This window comes from Cryptotermes secundus, unplaced genomic scaffold, assembly GCF_002891405.2.
Source record: "Cryptotermes secundus unplaced genomic scaffold, Csec_1.0 scaffold1766, whole genome shotgun sequence".
NCBI lineage: Eukaryota > Metazoa > Arthropoda > Insecta > Blattodea > Kalotermitidae > Cryptotermes > Cryptotermes secundus.
This window is the reverse complement of record NW_019736432.1, coordinates 150,979-172,466: the sequence shown is the minus strand read 5'-3', so window position 1 is coordinate 172,466 and position 21,488 is coordinate 150,979. Positions and strand designations below refer to the sequence as shown.

General features: G+C 35.5%; 2 protein-coding genes across 3 annotated transcripts in view; one reads left to right on the top strand and one right to left on the bottom strand.

Annotated features, from left to right (window-relative positions):
* LOC111869968 (probable G-protein coupled receptor CG31760) overlaps positions 1-21,488 on the top strand; it is a 245,382-nt gene that overhangs the window by 214,046 nt on the left and 9,848 nt on the right. Inside the window, exon 14 of one of the 2 annotated variants that reach the window (XM_033753623.1) lies at positions 13,646-13,740. The exons of the other annotated variant lie outside the window; for it this stretch is intronic. Within the exon in view, the coding sequence (XP_033609514.1) occupies positions 13,646-13,702 (57 nt within the window). The 3' untranslated portion in view covers positions 13,703-13,740. Of the gene's footprint in view, positions 1-13,645; positions 13,741-21,488 lie in introns of those variants that run through there. 2 annotated transcript variants of the gene reach the window in all.
* On the bottom strand, positions 232-21,134 carry LOC111869967. The gene is made up of 9 exons (XM_033753625.1): positions 21,072-21,134; positions 15,186-15,341; positions 12,745-12,802; positions 10,521-10,658; positions 8,418-8,639; positions 6,975-7,313; positions 4,122-4,238; positions 2,907-3,064; positions 232-1,601 (listed from the first exon to the last, which is right to left on the bottom strand). Exons 2-9 carry the CDS (start codon positions 15,321-15,323, stop codon positions 888-890), a joined length of 1,884 nt encoding a protein of 627 aa, XP_033609516.1. The 5' UTR covers positions 15,324-15,341; positions 21,072-21,134; the 3' UTR covers positions 232-887.

Here is a 21,488-nt window from a genome sequence, read left to right as displayed (position 1 = left end):
AGCATCCCACCAGGGTGGCCCAGGTTCAATCCCATGTCAGGTCAGGTGGGGTTTGTGGTGGACAGAATAGCATTAGGGCAGATTTCTTCCAAGTACTTCAGTTTCCCCTGCCAGTTCTCATTCCAGCAAATGATCCACAATCATTTATCATCTGGGACTGGTAAAATTGGCCAATTAGTGGCTAATGTACCAAATTGACTCAGTCTCACACCACCCCACCCCACAGAAAAAACCTTCGGTTGTGAAGTGTGTTGTGTTTTGCCTTTGGCTTCTCTCTCCATGGTCCAATGTTCTTAGCATTTTATCCTAAAACAACCTAATTTTTTTTACCTTCAGGGTGCAATATTAAGTTACCCACTCATTGATAATACCAGGTAGAGACGTGGCTTTACATTTTAGTCTTTAACATTTTGGAAGGAAGTTGGGAAATAAAAGATTGTAAATTGAGTGGTGTATTTCCAATTTTTCTCTGTTCTTACATGCACTTTGAATACCATTTTTATTTCATACTGCTGCTTTAAAATTTATCATGCTGGTCACTTGGTACAGCTCCTACATGAGCTTTAATTTAAATTTCATTCACACATGTTTTCAATCAACCTGACTAGTTTTCTAAATATTCCAAATTTAATCAAATGTCATTCTAAAGAAGGAAAGGAAACTAAAAAATGACTTGCTGAGGTTTACATTTACATTTAAAAACAATTTATACTGGGCCATACTGTATGTAGATAAGAGCAAGCATATATCTTGAGTGATGAAGCATGATAATATGGGTTATTGTATTGCTTAATTCTTTGCTTCCTTAAGACATAATGAATGCTATCACAGTGAGGATAACTGACTTCAGAGACTTCCCAATGTGTTGCATACATGCTGAGCTTAGCCTAAAGATTCAGATTATCACAAAAGAATTCATAGGCCTGAGAATAACAATTTGAGTTTCTTGGTGCTACTTCAGCTGAATATTCCAGTCCATTCAAATCAATATCTGAGAGATTGAATTCCATTTTATTCATGCCATTGGTGTTTGCTATATTGTTTTCATCATGCAGCTCTCCATTCTTTCGTATTTCAATCGCTGGTTTTTCCAAAGTCAGTGGTCTTTCTTCAGGTTCTGTTACAGACTTCAACTCTTTATATACAGGGCCATTCAAAACATGTCCATTTTTACCGCTCTGCTTTATAATGTTTTCCATTTCTGCAATAGAGCTCTTGAGATCATTTCCCTGAATTTTTAAGTTGTGATGAATTTTACGTAATAGAGCTTTTCTTATGCAAAAGTGTTGTCCACATGAGAAGTGTGTATCAGAAATATCACTATGGATTAAAGATATCATGCTGTCAAAGTCTTTCATAAGCCGGATACGTTTCAAATGTCTTGCCAAAGCAGGAATGCCAGTTTCATTGCAATAAGGCAGTATGATAGTAAATATTTCTGTTTTTGGTGTTTTACTCCGCAATAATTCCTTCATAAAATTCAGACCAACTATATGAAGATCCTTGTATATAGCCTCTTGGACATCACTACATGGTGGAGTAGAAATTATAGCAACAAAGTTGACAGAACATATTTCTGAATTGTACCAGAGTATTGGATCCTGAAAAAAAAAACAATTAAATTTTTATTTTAAAATGTTAAACTGATAAATAATTCAATACTTCTTCGGTATGCTATGAACGTGTTTCTTATTAGCAAGATTGGATTTTTCTTGGGTTCTTCTTCAATGTGTTTTTCACTCAGAATGTAGTAACTGTTTTGGGGAACTTCATGGAGTTCAATCATTCTTGAGAAGCTGTTAATTGTGCAGCTACTCAAGAACTTCTCAGCATTTTATGGAACCCAAAATTTTATTAACATGTCAACAAGAGCCCTCCAACTGTCCCTATCCTGAGCCAGATGAACCTGATCCATACCATTGCATCCTATCTTAAGATACATTTTAATACTGTCCACCCACACATACCATTGTCTTCCCAGTGGTCTCTTTCCATCTGGCTTTCCCACCAGTATACTCTATGCATTCTTCCTCTTCTCCATTCATGCTACATGCCCTGTCCAGCTCATCCTCCTTGACTTGATCAATCTAATTATATTTTGTGAAGAGTACAAATTATGAAGCTCCTCGTTATGAAGTTTTCTCTAATCTCCTGTTGCTTCATCTCTCTTCAGTCCAAATATTCTCTCCAGCAACCTGTTCTCAAATTCCTTCAATCTATGTTCCTCTCTTAATGTCAGAATTTCACACCCATACAGAGCCATAGTCAAAATTATAGTTGTGTATGTTTTGATTTTTATGTTTTTAGAAAACAGCTGAGAAGACAAAAGATTCTGGATTGAATGGTAACAATTATTACCCAAATTCAGTCTCCTCTTAATTACCTCTGAATCAAGTCTTGGTTTGTTACTGCCGTTCCCAAATATCCGAACTGTGCAACATTTTCCAAACACATGTTATACTTAGTTTTCTCTGCATTTACTTCTAGGCCAGTCTCCTTACCAGCATCAATTAAGGTTCCTGTGCTTTTCATTATAACTGAAGAAACGTCTTAAATGCAGAGAATTTATGGGATAATGAGAATGTAATTATAGAAAGTTAAGACTAAATAAGGGAGACCTTAAGTAGAAACACATATAACGTTTATGATTATTTAGTGGGAATTTTTGAGACAGGACTGATACAATGCTGCATGTGTAATTGTGCAGTATTTATGTAAATAATATTGTTAATTATCGTGTCTAAAAATCTTGGACTACTTTCAAATGTATCTACAGAGGTTCCCAACATATATTCAAATTCCACATCTCTGGGCAGCCTACACTCTATTGTAAAATTTTCTATTAGTGCCCAACATTTGTATTGAGATGCAAAATAATAGTATGCGAAACATAAAGCTATTCTCACCTTATTTTCTGTGTGAGGAATGTCCCTTATGTCAAGCGAAACATCTATATTACAATGCTGTTCAAGAAACTGTGCCAGGCAGGTCACTACATACACATGAATTCTGTGTACTGGATCATGGAGCAGGAGAACTCTACGACGTCTCAGATTATGAACTCCTGTGTACGAAGATATAGTAACTTGATTAACTTCAACTATCTTCTATATTACCAGTTTCAGTGATGACTGTGAACTGAGAACTGTGACCCTAAGTCCAGAAAAAACTTTAGCACATGGACTCAATATACATTTAGCATTTGATCACTTAAACAGATACATCTGCAAATATAATGCAACATAAATATAATGTGGCTTCTTATACTACAGTTTTGGATGCATTTTGAGTTCTTGTATAACTTCATCCATTAATGAAACTTTAATTATTGTCCAACTGAGGTAATAAATGATTTAAAATTTGCTTTAAAATATCTTTTTTCAATAATATTTAGCAGTAAGACCATAAAGGTATAGTGACAAATAGTGATATAGTTTTCCTGAACATGTTGTGTGTAAATACTATAGGTCATCTTAGATATTTCTGTTATATCCCTGTAAGGTCTGTCAGTTTCCATAAATTTAACTGTGAGGCAGCCAGAACTTTCCTTTGCTTAACATAGCAATGGTATATTACCTGTAGAACATGCTAAAACTTCTACTTCAAGCTCAACTCCAGAGAGAACTCACAATAATCTGCTGGGTAGCTTACTAAGAACTTTTATTTGTATACAGAGTACCAACTTCCTTATTCTATAACCAGCCAAGTGCCAGATCAGAGAAGAAGCTCTAAATTTGCATGTGTGCATTTGTGTGTGTCCATTTTGGATTGAGTGTATAAGCACAGACAAAGTGAAATCTGTTTTGTTGTGTTTATGGCTGTTCTTCTGAGAAACACAAAACATTGCAGCATTCGTGTACTTAAGAAATGTCATCATCAGCCCAGAATGTTACATAACAAAATCAATTATTTTACATAAATATATAATTATATTTTAAAAATAATGAGTTGATTCAAAATCTGGTAACCATGTAAGTTCATCTTATTTTCTGAAAGATCTCCTTTGGACACAACATTATAATCAGTTCTAAGTTCTAATATAACATATAATTCCAGGCGTAAAATTTTCATTTGAAGTCTTGAAGGTTAGAAATTAACATTGAAATCTAATCATGTCTTACCTTCTGCTAACAGTTTAGCACCATATTTTGTCCCAAGCAGAGATCCAATTATCAAGAAACACAGCAGCATAACAAGTCCTACAGACAGCCACGTTAACATACCCTTAAGGTTCACATCTGAAATGTCCATATTAATTAGTCACAATCTGTCAAATTAATGTTGCAAGTAAATGTATACCATTAAGTAACTCCACAGTAGAGGGTATTTTTGACAAGTTGATATTTAACGTCCATGTATTTATTGTCCATCAATACTGCAACACTTGTCTATTCACTACTTAATTTTAATTTTAGTTTAACATTCTAAACTTTGACACTACATGTTTCGGCCCCAAATGGCCATCTTCAGGTGTCTTAATATGTTACACATATTTTATTAAATTATGTTAAAACTGCTATAATGTGTTAGTCCATGGTAAAATCACATGCTGTAGTTCTCTTTCAAGGTAAAAGAATATAAAACCCATTACAATTTCTATTATGCCTATGTTATTTTGGTGCATTCTATTTCACCTCACACTGGGTATCGTCCATTGTTCATAAACCAACTTGTCCAATATTTAAAAAGGCAATATCTCAGATAATCAATTTTGAACCTCATTTAACGCTTTATAGATCTCAGTCTTAGACTGTAGAAAATCATTTAGAGGCATGGAGCAAAACATTATTTATTTGCAACACAACAGTGAAAAGGGGATTTCTTAGTTTGCACTGTCCACTTATTACAGATAGAGTGATTTAAATAAGAAGGTTCTGAGATGGGGACTCATGGCATACAAACAGAGATTTTGATAGGAAAATTTCATGTCAATATCCTGTTTCATAGATGGGGAGAAAAGAATATGGAACTGATCTTTGGAGATAGGTTATAAAGATGAGAATTCTTCTGACTTATGGTGAGATGTCCAGTGACTATGATGATTCTTTGGGTTACCTAATAACATTAATATTTTTAGTAATTTCATATGTGTTGACTGCATAGGAGAGACGGTTGGTTGCTTAAATGAAAATCCCAAATTTACAGTATTGGGATGCATTCTGAAGCTATAGATTGAATTAGCAACTTTGTTCCATGATATGTATACAGTTGCCGTCTTGTAGTGCACTCAATTTCGCCTGTTACTTCACGACAAGTTTCGGCAACATAGTGTTGACAACACTCGCAGCTAAGAAGGGAACACACACCACAAGACACGGTTTACACAGAATATAAGAAAAACGACCCCCATAGTGGAAGAATCACACGCAAGTTTTAATTATGACACATAAGATGAATAATCTTAACAAGTTTTAGTGTGTGTAAATTTATTATAGTTGACGTAATTCGATTTNGGAATTCGATTACGTCAACTGATGCCAACAAGCTGGAACGCATCCAGCAGAGGTTTGCGGCCCTTTGTTTTAAACGTTTCTTTCCTCAAGTTCATTACAATTATTCTCTTGCTCTTGAGGAGTTAAAATTACATACTTTATGTACTAGGAGACATCGCCTTGATGCTCTCTTTCTTATTCAAGTTTATTTTGGCTCTAAATTCTGCCCTTCTCACCTGGAAATTGTTGGTCTCCGAGTTCCTGCTCGGTATATCAGAGATTTTGCATTGTTCAATGTTTGCTCCTTATTTAAAAATTGTCCCTCTACTAGATGAGCAGCATCTGCTAATGCTGTCTGCAGGGATGTTGACGTATTCGGAGCCAGGAATGTTCTACCCAAACAAATTTTAAATATAGTATAACTGTTAGTATTTTTATTATTTGCATGCCCAGTAAAACAAAATGAATTACGTATATTATTATTATTCTCTGAAAATCTATACTATTCATTTCTTAATTAAATATGTGTTTCATTCCTCAATTCGTAATAACACTTAGTTCCATGATAATGAAATTATTATTACTGTCACAATTATCAGCTATTTGTTTGTTTACTTTTACTTTTATTCATTATTATTTCTTCCAAGTACTTACTTGTAATTTGTATTTGACTTTTAATAAGTTTGTCTATAATGTAATTCATTCATCTGCACTGTGCTGTGTCTGTAATTGGCCTTGTGGCTGTTGACTCAGCACATTAATAATAAAGAATTGAATTGAAATACGCACTTTTTAAATAATTCTATAAAGGCAAGCAATGAAATAGATTAGCGTAATTAGGGCACCTGATGATGGCACTATGTTGCCGAAACATGTCGTGAAGTAACAGGTGAAACTGAGTGCACTACAAGACGGGAACTGTATACATATCATGGAAGAAAATCAGTGCAACAGGACGCTAAAATACAACATTAGCAACTTTGTACCATTGTGAGACATGATGGTGCTTAATAAGATATAGGCTCACACATGATAACACAATGGATTCTTAGTACCATCAATATAAAATTTGAGAAGTAGTGCAAATGAAGGAGCTAATGTGGATTCCCAATTTTCAGTGGGGACCGTGCTTTTTCGTTAACCTACCAGTCTTATTTATTCTGTAATGTGGTTCAGAATTTTGTGTTGTAACATACTGTGTTAATTTGGTAACATAAAAATATGTGATTCATATTTTAAAAATGGAAGCATAAGGCATATCCTTGCTACAGTCTGTGTTAGATCACTGTGCTATAAACCATGTTTATACTGAGAGTATTAATTAATAATATAATTAATTTTACACAGCATAATTCATGTTTTATTGGCAGCAGACACATACCAGATTTGTAACATGAACTACTGCTGCTTTGAGTGTGTTATTTATGATTTCATGGTATCATCTTTTAGCAGCTGAGGGCCACTGCAAAAGCCTCTATCAGGAGATTTAGCTTGGTTTTGCGGCAACGGATAAGCATGCCACAATAAGGAATATGAGCATACTTGTCAATGTTTCTGTACGAGATATATAGTAACTTCTGTTCTCATGAATTTTCACATTTGCATATACAATGTAGAAGAAATTTCCAGATTCCTCAGCTATGTTAATTGGCACCAGAAGTTCATCATCTTCTTCTGATCCAGCCTCAATGGTCTCTATATGTACACAGTCTTCAAAGTTCTGTTTGAAGTTGCATTCAGTGCAGGAACACTGCTTCACCTCATATTCATGGACTTTGAAATGTGTGGGCAACTTCTGAATATGTAATGTAAGATGAGGTCTAGAGGTGAGATCCAGATATGTCAGTGTTTCATGAGATTCTATGGATTTATTGCACGGATCTGGGGAAGAAAAAGGTAAAATAAATATGGATTAATGAATAAGAAACTGACTGAAACATTTAAAAACAACTTTTAGAACTTTATATTACACATTTTTTTAGTACTGCATATTGGTTCTCTTTTCTTAAAAACTGCAACATTATCAAGAACTGTATGATCATCCTTCAACCGTTCTGTAAGATCTCCATTATTATGTATTTAATGACTGAGTCATATTACAACAATACAATGTCTAGTGTTTCATTTATTAACCACAGGGACAATTTTGCCTTACATACTTATAGTAAGCTAGATCCACGTTTTCAGCACAAGACAGTATAAACATAAATACAATTCATTAGTGTTTCTGAACTTTATTATTGTCTGAAGATGACCAGTACAAGTCAAAACATCTAATGGAAATAATTTTTAATGAATATAAAATACCAAAATAAGTTGTTTTTAAGGTCCTAAATAAAGTAAAATACAGTTTAACTTATAACTGAGGTATATTACTTAATTATCCATCTGTCTTAAGCGTGGAAAAGTATGACTTGATATTGAAACATAGAAAATGATATTTATCACCAAGAAGAAGACATAAAAGACAAAAATAAAATAATCCAGTGTAAAGTCGTTCCAAAGACTGTTGATGGACTATATGGTGCCCTTATTTTTCTACATGCCCTGCTGTTATGTGGACACAGTTATATCCAGAATACATATTTAAGCTAAAATTTTATCCACATGCAGCAATTTCATAAGTCTCATTGGAGGGCCATCAACTTAAAATGGTTTCTATATAGATATATAGTAATTTTAAGAGTTGATGGTCCTGCAGTTTGTAGGTTGGGCAGGGTGCTTCACAGTTAGTTGCCAGAATGTTGCAAATTCATCATTAGTGGTGGAATTAAAAGGAATGGAAGCATAATTACTTGTGTGACTATGAGAAAATTTTCTCTGTGAACTTCCGATTATGACCCTTTGATGCAAAATTTTAACAGCTGTGGCTTATAATATGTTCTGGTATTGTTCCCTTTGCTTCTCTTGTGGAGAGACAATCTAGACTCAATTGTGCAACAGCATGCTACCTTTAGTGAGATTTAATTATATTGTACATTTTACCCAATTTTTTGGCAGCTGGAGTTATGAAACTGAACTTCCTTGCTTCTTTATACTCTTTCCCTTTCGCCATGTATTCCAGCAATACATATCTGCCTTCAATTGATTGATTGTACCATGAGCAGTCATAAAACATAGACCACTCAGGTGAGAGATGTTTGCTGTTCTTTATGTAAAGGTCAATGCACACACTCTCATTATCAATTGTAAATTTTAAATTCAAAGCTGAAAAAGAAAAATGATTTTCTAGTCAAAACATTTCTAAAACTCTAATCAAAGGAGTGTTTAATTAATAATGTTATATCATATTAATTGCAAAACACACTTTCTGAAGCACAGAAAGCTCCATAAATATAAATATACTGTGACATGATGGCAGAAGGCCAGAATAGTGGAACCAGAAGAGACAGTTGTAGCCAGGTAACAACTCGATAAACAAGTTTCCATAGCAATGAATAGGTAATGCAACATTGGAGGAATTGTTGATGGCAGTGTCTTCTAAGTGTTCCCTGCTGGGGGTATATAATGAGGCCACCAGCTGAGTCAAGGGACAGTTTTAATTGTGAGTGGTAGTTGGCAGCCAGTAAGAGCCAATGAGTAGTCAGTACTCATGACACAAGTTAGTTTGGAGTCAGCAGTTAAGTTAGCCAGTTGTGAGATATTTGCCAGACAGTAAGGACATATGCAGAGGCATTGTTGGGATCTGTTACCAGGCATTGGCTACCAGAGCCATAGAAGACTTAGCATGTACTGTAGTGAGAAGTAGAGTGCATGAATTAGAGCATTATAATTACCCATAGTTAAGATTTATAAGCATTCATTCAATCCAATTACCAATCAAAACCCTGTGTCTAGTCACAAACATGTGATTATACATTAAAAAATATAAAAATTATGACATATAAAAAATTTAAATTTTCGTAGAAAATCAGCTTTATTTCTGAAAAGGCTTAATTTTACAGCAGTAAATATCAAGTACCCATAATGTTTCACTTATAGAACTGCAAATTATGTATCATGTACACCATTTAAAATTCTCAGTGCTGCCAATATGAAATTAATTTTAACCTTCTTAGTTTAAGGTCCATTGCTACAGGATATAAGCAAGGTTTACCACGCAGTTCTTTGAACACAGAATGACACAAGGGACACATGCAGTATGTGCTCAAGAAATGAAGCACAAAATATTCAAACTCATACAGGTAATCCAATTTACCTCAGACTGGATGGCTTAAAGTTTGTTGGCCTAGCTGATGCAAACCTAGCTTCAACTAGCCTAAACAGTCTAAGCATTTCTTAGATCAGTCAGAGAGAGTACAGTGTTACATGGGCATGTCTGTTAAGCCCAAGCATAGCCTGTCTATCCCAAGTCTGGCCTAGAGAACTGAAGCCTAGGTTAGCCTAGTCTCTAGAAATGTTTCAGTAACAAATATGAATCAACTTAATCTTAATATAACTGTGGGGCTCTTGTCAACGTGTTTGTGTAGTCTTGTCATTACTCCGATGACAACCCACTTCTTCGGAACAGTTTGTTGGCCCTGAAAAGGACCGTGGCTGCTGAGATGATTGACCGGTGAGGTAGCGCGGCGCGCACCGGTAAGGAGAGAGGCTAGTGAAAGGCGAGTGGCCTGGCCGCAGTGCGGCCGTGGCTGGAGNAAGAATTGATTGGCTAGCGCGCGTAATGGTGTAGACACGGGCTAGCGCCGAGCGTAGTATAAATGCGATCGTTTGAAGCAATCTGATTGGTTAGCGCGCGTGATGGTGAAAAGTGATGTGAAGAGCGAGCGTTGCAGAAATGCGTGATAATGTGGGATGTTCCCACATAACTAATGACTTTGTACCATAGTTTATTTTCAAAAAAGTCTGCATGTCAGAAATGCTATTTTTTTTTTCTGTATATTCAGCATTAGAGAAGTTCTGTGGTTGTATTGAGCTCACAAGTAGGCATGCACTACATTTAAAATTCTTAAGATGATTAGGAGCTCATTCACATTAAAGTAAAGGATGAAACATTTTATTGTACATACTGTACTGAGACAAATTGAATAAATGAAGATTGTACTGTGAAACCAGGGTCTAAAGGCAGAAACACATTGTATACTATACCATTCCATTTAATATTTGTCATTGTGACATTAAATGAAGGTCGGACATAATAGAAATTGTTAAACTGGTAGACTTTGAGATACAAGGTTTGGCTGCTCTGTTTCATGTCCTGTATTGGAATCTTCTTTGACAGACATCCTACAAAGAGTACAAATATTACTGTGGCTTGAATACACATTCCCTGCTTCTCAAATCATAATACACACATGAAACATTTGTTTTTCATCAACATTAATAGTTAATTATTTTTCTCACAGCATTCCATTTATTTGTTGTCAGGTCAATGAAGTGAGATGCAATGTTACTATATTTTTGTTTATTAGTTTTATTCAGCTTTCAGTAGAATCATTCTGTAGTAAATGTTGAACAGTAGACACTTAAATTAAAACTGTCTTTTCATATAATACAATGAAAATAGAATTTCAAAGTCCAATTTAAACACCCAACAAAGTTACTGTTATTCTGAAAGCAGAAGTAAGTGTCATGACCAAACCAAACTAAATCACTTCATGATATAATCTGCTTTTATCTGTATATCTACAACTCCCTACATTCAGTGCTGTGTGAAGGTGCAAAGGTCTAGAACAGAGACAATGAGAAATAAACCAATAAAAGATATTCTTGACTGTGGTATACTTGGGAAATTGTTGACATGGAAAGCATTCTAAAGCAAATATTATCTTCGTGTAATATATACTATGTTAAGAGGAAATTCTGAATTTCTTGCATCACATCAAAAATCTACATTCAGTTGTGTAGTCTTAAAAATAAAAGCGGCTGGGAAGTCTGGTACACAGCTCCAGATTGCAATCAATCAACATGAATCATAACAGCAATTTTTATTCTTCATTAATGATAACTTTACAACTCTAAATGCAGAACTCTACAATAAAAGTAACTCATAAAATGAACATGTAGAAAGATATCAATGATTCCACCTCAGAGAGGTCATAAGTTGAAAAAGTTATAAATTATTCTCTTTCTTCTATGTAAAACCTTTAAAAAGTAATTTGAATTTTTCCTTTCAAGTACTTCCATGAAAATAATATTATAGGCATTTCTTTTTTCCTGTACAACAAATACAGAGAATGAGTAAAATCTAGTAGCTTCACAGAATAAAAATTATTTTGCACTGTAAGCAGTGCCCTGGGGTCAACTCAGCCTCTAACAGAAATGAGTACCAGGAATCTTCCTGCAGGGTAAAGGGTGGCTGGCGCGTAAGGCTGACAACCTTACCACCATCTGTGAGCCAATTGTTTGGATAATGTGGGACCCTCAACATCTCACAAACCTATGGGCCTTCACGGCCTGTTACAGGGATAGCTTTACCTTTACCTGTAAGCAGCAGTAGAACATCCAAAATTATGAATGAAACGGAGTGCATAGCAAATCGTTTCTACTGTTTTAATTACTGAAGGCAATTCTCTGGAAGTAATTAATTATTTTGAATAACCTGATGGTGATCTGTCAAGATTGAAACATATAGTTGAATAAAATTTAACCACAATAAGTTAATCCTGTCGCTACTGTCTGTTTTATTTTATTGTTAAGTCATTGTGTAGATGACATCTACATACCATTATCCTAAATGGAGTTTTATCTAATGGTATTTATTAACAATGGTCAGCAATACAGACAATATAGTGCCAAAGGGTAAGAGCTGATTAATGAATAATGAATTGAACAGGAAACTGAAAGAAGCGGTCTACTGTAAATGTATGTGATTATGAGTTACAGATTTTAACTTTTGTCTCTACTACCACACAGACTATGATGCATGAATCAATAAGGATATAAAGCATTAAACATACTTCTGGAACTTCAAATCACTTTACCACCTTAAAAAAATAATTACAACTGAAAGTTAATGCACAATTAATTTCTTAATGTATCTTCTTAACCCCTAAGGAGGTAAACATTTATTAAAATACTTTGTGTATTGGGAGGAATATACAGATAACTGTACATATTTTAAAATAAATGATCCAGAAGATTTGATATATCTTAACCAAATGCATGAACTGTGTTTATTTTGGTTGATAACTCATAATAGTTCAACAGTAATAACAAGAAAATGTAATAATAAAATTTTACAGCATCAGCTTGTAAGAGAGATTAATCTGACTCAGAATTTTTTGAACAGTTGAATAGCTGCTCAGGAAATACTTTGTGTTGTTTATGGAATTTGTTAATTATTTTCATTAGGTACCACAGATTCACTTACGTGGAGTATTTTTCTCAAAAAATAAAGTGCAGTCGCCATAACCGAAGTTACGTGGAAGCTGAAATTACAATTCAGATATTACTTTGTGAAAGAAAGTTATAAAATTATATGTATGACAGTGGACAAAAATGAAATATTTCTCTACTGATTTGAACTCTTCAACCCACAAGATTCATATCATGTGAGCAGAGAAAACATTAATTCAACTTTTCCAATGTTAAAATTTGCTATTATTTGTAGATTATTTCATGGTGGTGGTGGTAATGGTGGTTTATACATACCTCAGAATTTCTCACTGTCATCATATTTATATAATTTTTCTTATAAACTGTATGTCATGTAGAATTTGCAGGCATGTTTACGAACTAACCTCATACCAGTTTTCAGATATCTAGCTGCCATGGTTCATTATGTGTTGCCATGATACTGAAAGCTAGATGTAGATTGCATGCAGGTTTTATGTTCCATTTAAATATTACATTAAACGTTGCATATCTTCAGGGATATTTTACTTATATCTTTTCAGGTTTCCATGATAATTACACGAATGATAGTCCACCTCAAATTTTGTGTTTCTGCCATGTTGTTATTACAGTTTGTAGGAAATTAGAAAGTGTAAGTTTTGGGGAGTCTTGCCAAATTTTGTGAAAATCTGCCAGCTTTTTCAAAAAATGAAAGGTGAGAGAGAGTGCAAGCTTTATTATCTCACTAGGGTTCACATTGTCCTCCAAATTGTATAATCGATATGAAGGGTGAGAAGAATGCTCTAACCATTATGTAAATATGGCCAGTACATGTTTGGTTGTTGATTTAAGGTTTTGCAATCAAGATGCATATGTTTTGCTTCTAATCAAGTATTGTTGCTGCAAGTTTTTATTCAGTCATTATATGTCTTTTTCAGGATTTCTCTTTGTCCAGCACCAATCGTGTAAAACATAATTTTTTGACAATATTGTAAATCATTGAATCATTGGGAGCAGAGATAGCAAAGCTGGTATGGTGACTGGCTATGTGCTGGATGGTTGAGAGGTAAGATTTTCTCCCCTTCACATCATCCAGATGTGTTCTGGAGCCCACTCAGCCTTCTGTCCAATGGGTACCGGTAGATTTTCCCCAGGAGTAAAGCAGCTGGGGCATGAAGCTGACCATATGCCTCCAACTGGTGCCAAGGTACATCCACTCCCCCTTATGTCTTCATGGCATAGTGCTTAGTTATTTAAGCACAGGGAAAATATTGCCCTTTATTGTAAGTCAAGTTGGTTGACGGGATACGCTACAATCCGGAAGGTAACGGGTTCAAGTCCTGATGAGGTCATTGGATTTTTTCAATGGACCTAATCCTTCCAGCTGCACTATGGCCCTGGGGTCGACTCAGCCTCTAACAGAGATGAGTACCAGGAATTAATTAAATAATTTTCCTGGGAAGTAAAGCACGGCCGGAGCATAAGGCTGACAACCTTAGCACCATCTTTGAGCCGATCGTCTAGATACTATGGGACCCTCAATGTCTCACAACCCTAGGCGCCTTCACAGCCTGGTACAGTGATAGCTTTACTTTTTTTTACTTTTACTTTACATTAATTTACGCAGTCCTGCACTGTCAAGATATTTCTGGGTTGTTTTTTTCGCTTAATGAGGGGTGGAGTCCAGCTGGGTCCACTCGGCATGGTGGCCACTGTTTGGTCTACTGTACCTGCCCGGGTGATTATGATGGAGAATTTGGTGGAATGAAGGGGAAACCGAAGTACTCAGAGAAAACCCGCCCCAGCGCCACTTTGTCCACCACAAATCCCACTTGACCAGACCCGGGATCGAACCCGGGCCGCTGCGGTGGGAAGCCAGAGGCTAACCGCTTGAGCTTCCGTTTTCTATATTACTTCCTATGGAATTTCCTGCATGTTGTATGTTGTACAAAGTTACTGTAGATGTATGATTTCTCTCCATTATACAATATTTCACTTTTGCACGTCATACTTCACAGTAGTGTGAACTGTATTTTTACGTATCTCGAGTACAACTAGCCATGCCGAACATCAGGGCTATCAAGATAAGCCAGCATCCAATGGGTGGCTATGTGATGGTTTGGTGGCCAGCAGTGGGCAGTCATAAGCAACAAAATTTCTACCCAACCAATTAAGGGATAAATTAGATTCGTTTTACAACATGAATTAACCGCAATGGCCAGTTCAGACATCATCTGTGACATCTTCCGGGATGTGACACAGTATAATTTGATTGATAGGTACGAGGGCTTTGGAAGCAGCAGGTTCCTCTGAAATGGCACCTATCTACCGAACTGCTTGGTTTCACATCCCAAAGACAATGAACTACAAATCTCTTCAAAATTGTTAGAAATATTCGTCAATTGCTGATTTATGAAAATGTGGCATCATCTGTAAATCTACCTAGAATTGATTGCTGATACATTAGAACTCACTTACCTGCTTCGAGCATGATATGTTATACTCGTCGTGAGGAGGATTACACAGTTCGCTCATATACAATCTTGTCGGATCACAACAAATAACTGAATGTAGTCCCGTTAAAAGGCAAATTACATAGCTCAGAATATCAGCCATTATTTGAAGTGGATACAGCTGTAAGGGTAAGATAGAAATGTATACAATTATCACTGCACACATCTTTAAGTGTTCAATGGTCACTGCAACCTAATAAACCATAAGCAAGAAACATATTGTTTGCTCATTATGAAGTCACATTTTTAAATGTTCTTTTTTCTGACCATGTTCACTGTGTCAAATATATAAGTTGAAAGGTATATCCTTTTTGTAACGGTATTTATAATCAATAAATATCTGATCTGAGATTAACAGAAATACAACCATGAAAAGTTACATCATAATTCTTTACTTTCCATCACTTTCAGAACTTCTCTGTATGCTGTTGATGTTAAAGATGTTTTTTTTAATAGTGAGAATGATCTTGCAAAGAAGTGGGAAAGCATTTTAAAGTGGACATGTATATAATTTTTAAGAACAATGCTCTAATATTTATATCTTTATTTATTTATTTATATAGTACGCACTACATGTTTCGATCTCAATGTGTCATCTTCAGGTGCTGCAAGTTCTCACATGCTATCACTGAACTGAAACACTAACGTTCCCATTTTTCTGAATGGTTCATACTAATTAGTTTCTATTCAGTTCACAATCTAGACAAAACTTAGACTAGATTTAGGTTAAAATTAACAATAAAATACAATAAAACATGAATAAAACTGAACATCGTACATGTGATACAGTCGTATACATACATAACAATAGGTGAAACCTAGTTTAAACCACTGTTCGATATTTAAAATGACTTAGAAATGATCTTTCAAACTGTAATAACCTGCAAGTAGGTTTGCATTTGTTACTGCAATAGACCACTCATAGGATTCGTCAAATTTCTTCTACTGTTAGCTGTATTGGCTCGCTGTGTTAGTAATGTAATGTTACCATTCTTCTAGAGAATGTTGTTGGGAGCCAATCTAAAGGGGTTTGCTATGTGCATTAATAGCATTTTAAGGAGTAAGGTATTTATTTTAAACTGTCAGAATGTTTTCTTTTATTGCTTTCAATTTTTATTCTGTCATTAGATGTCTGATTCTTTAGTGACAATCGTTTCCACCTTCTGTCTTCTTTTTGTATAGTACTGTCGCATATCGGGCATATATCACGACAAATAAATTCACGCCGTATTTGATGTAGCGAATTTTATTTCACATTCGCACTTACAATCACCCAAATTACAGATTTACGATTACTGCTATCTGCAGTATCACAAATAGTACACTCCAAATGCCACAATACAACTGGCTGGTTGCTGGCTAGTACGGAACTAACTCAGAGGTAGTTCGAGGACTCACTCGGAGGTAGCTCCAGGACTCACTGTGAATAGCCTTTGCTGCTCCTCATGTAGCCTCGATTGGACAATACAGAAAACGGCCACGTAATAAGCACTCTTGTTGCCTGGCGCTGTGTTGCTAGCAATGCTAGCGGTAGTAACCGCTGTTACTACCATCGTCTCTCGCAATCCTGTTTCCCCGCGCTGCCTAGCAACCTGCGGTACCCTTGGTGACATCATCGCTGTTGACTCGCATTGCATAGCGACCAGGATGCTAGGACTCGGCTAACTTCGGCTTTGCTCGGCGCATCACGGCTGGCGGGGGGGGGAGAGGCGTCATCCATAGCTCAACATGTCACAGTACATTCTATTATGTGGCTGGGGACATTATCTTTTAATAACTTATTAAAACGTCTATGTATAACACAGTCTGTCTTTAATGCAACAAATCATTCCTTTCTCTTCTTCTTCTTGTACTTTAACACAACATGTTTTGGCCTTAGATGGCCATCCTCAGGTGTCTTAATAGGTGTCCCTCTAGCAGTGTATGGTGTTGTCTTCACGTCTTGTGATTACAACACGAACAACAACACCACCACCACCACATGCTGCAGAGGGAACAACGCACAAACAAGGGGCATATTACAGATTGGAGATGTAACATATATGATTAGTTCCAAACAACAGATGACACCCCTTGTGAGGTTCAACAAAATTTCACCAAAGTGATGAAAATTTTAATGGATTTTATTATATTAAGTGCACCACAGCGTGTGATTTTACTGCATATTAATGCATTGTAGCAATTTTGATATATTAAGACACCTGAGGATGGCCATCTAAGGTCGAAACATGTGAAAGTATAAATAGAAGAGAAAGGAACACAATTTATTGCATTATTGACAGACTGTGTTATACATAGACGTTTTAATAGGGCTTGCAACAGGATGCTTCAATACAGAATTTTAATAACTTTTTATATTGGGTGCAGCAAATGCTTAGAAGACATAAGGTTAATACACCAACTTTTTTCATTATTTTAATATTTGTATGATTAATAATGTTTAGATTCTAATCACATCTGGTATAATTAGCACATTATTGTGTTTGTATTGTTTTTGTTCGACTTCATGTTCAATAATTTACATTTTATTTTACTGGCATACTGACAGCTTTACCCGGCTGTGTAAATACAGATATCATCTCAGCCTGCTGAAAATCATTGGCTTACTCAGGCAGAATAGATACTCTTCTTACATGAACTCAGTCTACATGTGTTGGCATTCATGATTTGGTCAACAAACCTATACAAATTACAGTTTCTCTTCAATATTGCCCAGTAAATCATTGAACAGCTACCATGACCTGAGCTTATGTGTTACATGTTCTTCAACCACAATCCTGAGCCCCTACTGCTGTATTAAATATCAAAATGCCACATGTGAACTATATATTGAAAGAGTGTTCATATATGAAAACCATATGAAAAGCAAGGAAAATTTCTGGCATAAATTTCAGGTTGTTACAGTTCCAAAGATAAAAACTACTCATACAATTGTAAATAAATTAAGACAGACAAGGTTAAGACTGGGCAACAAAAGGAACTAATCAAAACAATGATCACTGACTGAAAATAAACTAGATGAAACTGTTCATAATGTTGTATTTTAGCGTCCTGTTGTACTGATCTTCGTCCATGATATGTAAGCAATGTCCGTCTTTTAGCGCATTCAATTTTACTTGTTGCTTCACAACATTACAACACCCGCAACCAAACAGGGAACATGCAACACGAGACACGATATACCCTGAGAATAAGAGGAACGACTCCTATAGTGGTGAAACTATGCACGGTGTTAGAATTGGGACAGATAAGATAAATAGTCTTAAAAAGTTTTTAGTATATGTATTTATTATAATTGACGAACATTTTTAAATGCTTTTTAAATTTTACAATGACGTAATGGCAAAGAATGAAATAGATTGACGTAAATAGAGCACCTGATAATGGCACTGTAGTGCCGAAACCTGTTGTGAAGTAACAAGTAAAATTGAGTGCACTAAAAGACGGACATTGCTTATATATCATGGACGTAGATGAAACTGGTGATACGAGTATGCTTGAATATTTTCCATGAAAACCCCTTAAACATATGTCAGAAGAAATAATGTTTAAAATTTCAAGTTTGCTCTGTTTCCTGCAAGGAACTTCAGTCCCTGAATGTGAACTTTTTATGGCATGTCAAGACTGCATGAATAACTGGGAGCATTTCTGACTTTTGCAGTGATCTGGGTGGGTTCTGTTTGTGATTTGTTTGCCTGTGAGCTTGTTGACTGTGCTGCAAGCCTGAGTGGGTGCACATATCCTGTTTCTTCTACCTCTTTATCCAGGCACTATAGCAGCAGGCTCTTAGATGCTCTCTCTATATAATATGTGAAGCCCTAATTCCACGCACTCTTGGGCCTTTACAGTATGGTGTTTAGGTACAAGAACATTACTTTTAATATATACATATAATATATTACTTTAGACGCTGTATACTGGGCTACATTATTCTAAAGTTCCTTCCTCCAAATTATAATTGCACAAGTGTGCATGCTGATCTGATGCTGGTGGAATTACAGGCCAGAAACTGAGATTCACTGTAGTAGGGCCAAATCTGTGATAATTTATGTAAGGTCATCTCTATAACCGAGCCATTATGAGATCTCATAAAACACATAGCTGTATGTTCAGATATGTAGAAAAACACATGAACTGCATCTGTCATTTTCAATCTATAATGAAAGTTACAAACTCCATGACTTCTGTAAAGAAGGAAACCAAGATTCAGTCTTCAGTTCTTGTGGATGATTGTTTCAAAGTTGACTAACTTGTATAGAATATCTGTACTAATACATTAAATGAATGAAACTAAAATTTTACAAATAAACTCCACATAACATGATCTAAATTTATATGGCATTTCTTACACTCCAGATATAATCATACTGCCATGACTTGGACATCAGAGTACCACTTGGCAGAAGGTGATATACCATATACAGTAGAACTTGGTTATAACGTCATCAAAGGGACCTAAAAATAGTGTCGTTATAAACAAATGTCGTAACCGAAATGGGCACCTCCACAGTAGCCTTATGTTAGTCACGTAAAAATCTACCAAAAACCGAGTTAAAATGTTGCATTTTTTAGTGAAATACGTAGTTAAGTACAGACTAACGTAACATTAACATGGAATTGCCCAAATGTGTAATATCAAAGACATATTACAGCGCTTTTCACTGACAATACACACCGCACTAATACTGTATATTAAAGGTAGGCCTACTCACCAAATTACAGTAGATTACATCAATTGTTGTGCCTTACTGTACCTAGATACGAGTACAGTAATCAGTTATCTTCATCTGTTTCCTGTTACTTGCCCAATACACACTTTCTAAATTACGTTCAATGTCCATATCAGAGAAATTCAGGAATGAAAATGACGTTACATACGAGGTTGATGCATCTGTGCATGTTGTACTAAGCAAGGTATAAAAACAGTTGCTTTATGAGGAATTAGTTCGTACCATTGAATATTTGATGCAATAGACAAGGTGTCGCAGAAACCGATGTTGCTATAACCAAGTTTTACTGTACTTCATATCCTACTCTTAAATTGTAGTTCATTTCTGCATAATATTTTTGAATTTGAGAAGGAAAATGGATAACTGCACTGGCCCAGAACAAACTGAATCTGAGATCTTAAGAGCACAATTCATAGCCATACCTAAGTCCAGAGTTTTTTATATTGTGGTACCCATACACCTAGTGGTACCACAAGCCCTTCCCAAATTGATTCATTACAAGGCTGTACATATGCCATTATAAAGGTTCTTTTATAAGATGCTGAAAAATTAATTTGTCCATTTTAAGGCCCCCCCCCCACATGGGATCCAGACATTGTTTAACTGTTTCATGGGGGGTTGCACACAAAAATTTGAGGGCCATTACCCTAGGTCCATCCATAAGTAGAAGTATATATTAGGTTTATATTTAATAACAGTCAGAATACAGTGTATTATAAAAATGTGTTTAATGATACAACCTTGCTATATTATAAAGGAGTAATACCTGAAAATAAAACGCAAAAGGACAAGCTCGTTCCTGCCATTTCAGTGTATGTTATATATAGTAATCACCTCTGAAGAAATTTAAAGGCTTGTTGGAAACTAATCCAGTTTCCCATGAATATGACTTTCCTTCTTCCTTCAGTTTTCATGAAGAAATAATTATTTATCCACCTCAGTAGTTAGATTGTCCTCCAAGCAGAGAAATCTTAATGAACAGATTTTGCATTGCAGAGACAATATATCTTATCAGCATAACACTTTCTATAGCATCTGTATATGATCGTAAACATACTCTGTTAACAGCCTTATAGAGCAGAAATTTATAGACAGAAAAAAAATTTATACATATACTATACCTTGCTCAGCTTCTTTCAAAATCCCAGAATATTCTTTAACCATGAAGGACACGCTCATATTTGAATGAACTGAGATATGGATAAAGTCGCTCAATGTTTATTCAACGAAAATTGACTGTGATAAAGAATGTCTTATCAGTTAACTATTGGTTTACTTTTTGGGGTTAGTTTCCAACAACTGATAGCTTTATTTCATCCAGTGCGTGTGAACAGAATACACAAACGAATTTATTGGATGTGAACTGTCTTTAGTCACTCAAACACTTGGTTCGTGGGTTCAAATTCCACTCAAGGCATGGATCTCTGTCTGTGTTTCTGTTGTCCTGTTTAGGTAGTGGCCTTGTGACAGGCTAATCCCACATCCAAGGAGTCCTACTGAATCTTTGGATTAAGAAACACGTGAAACAAAGCGTTTCA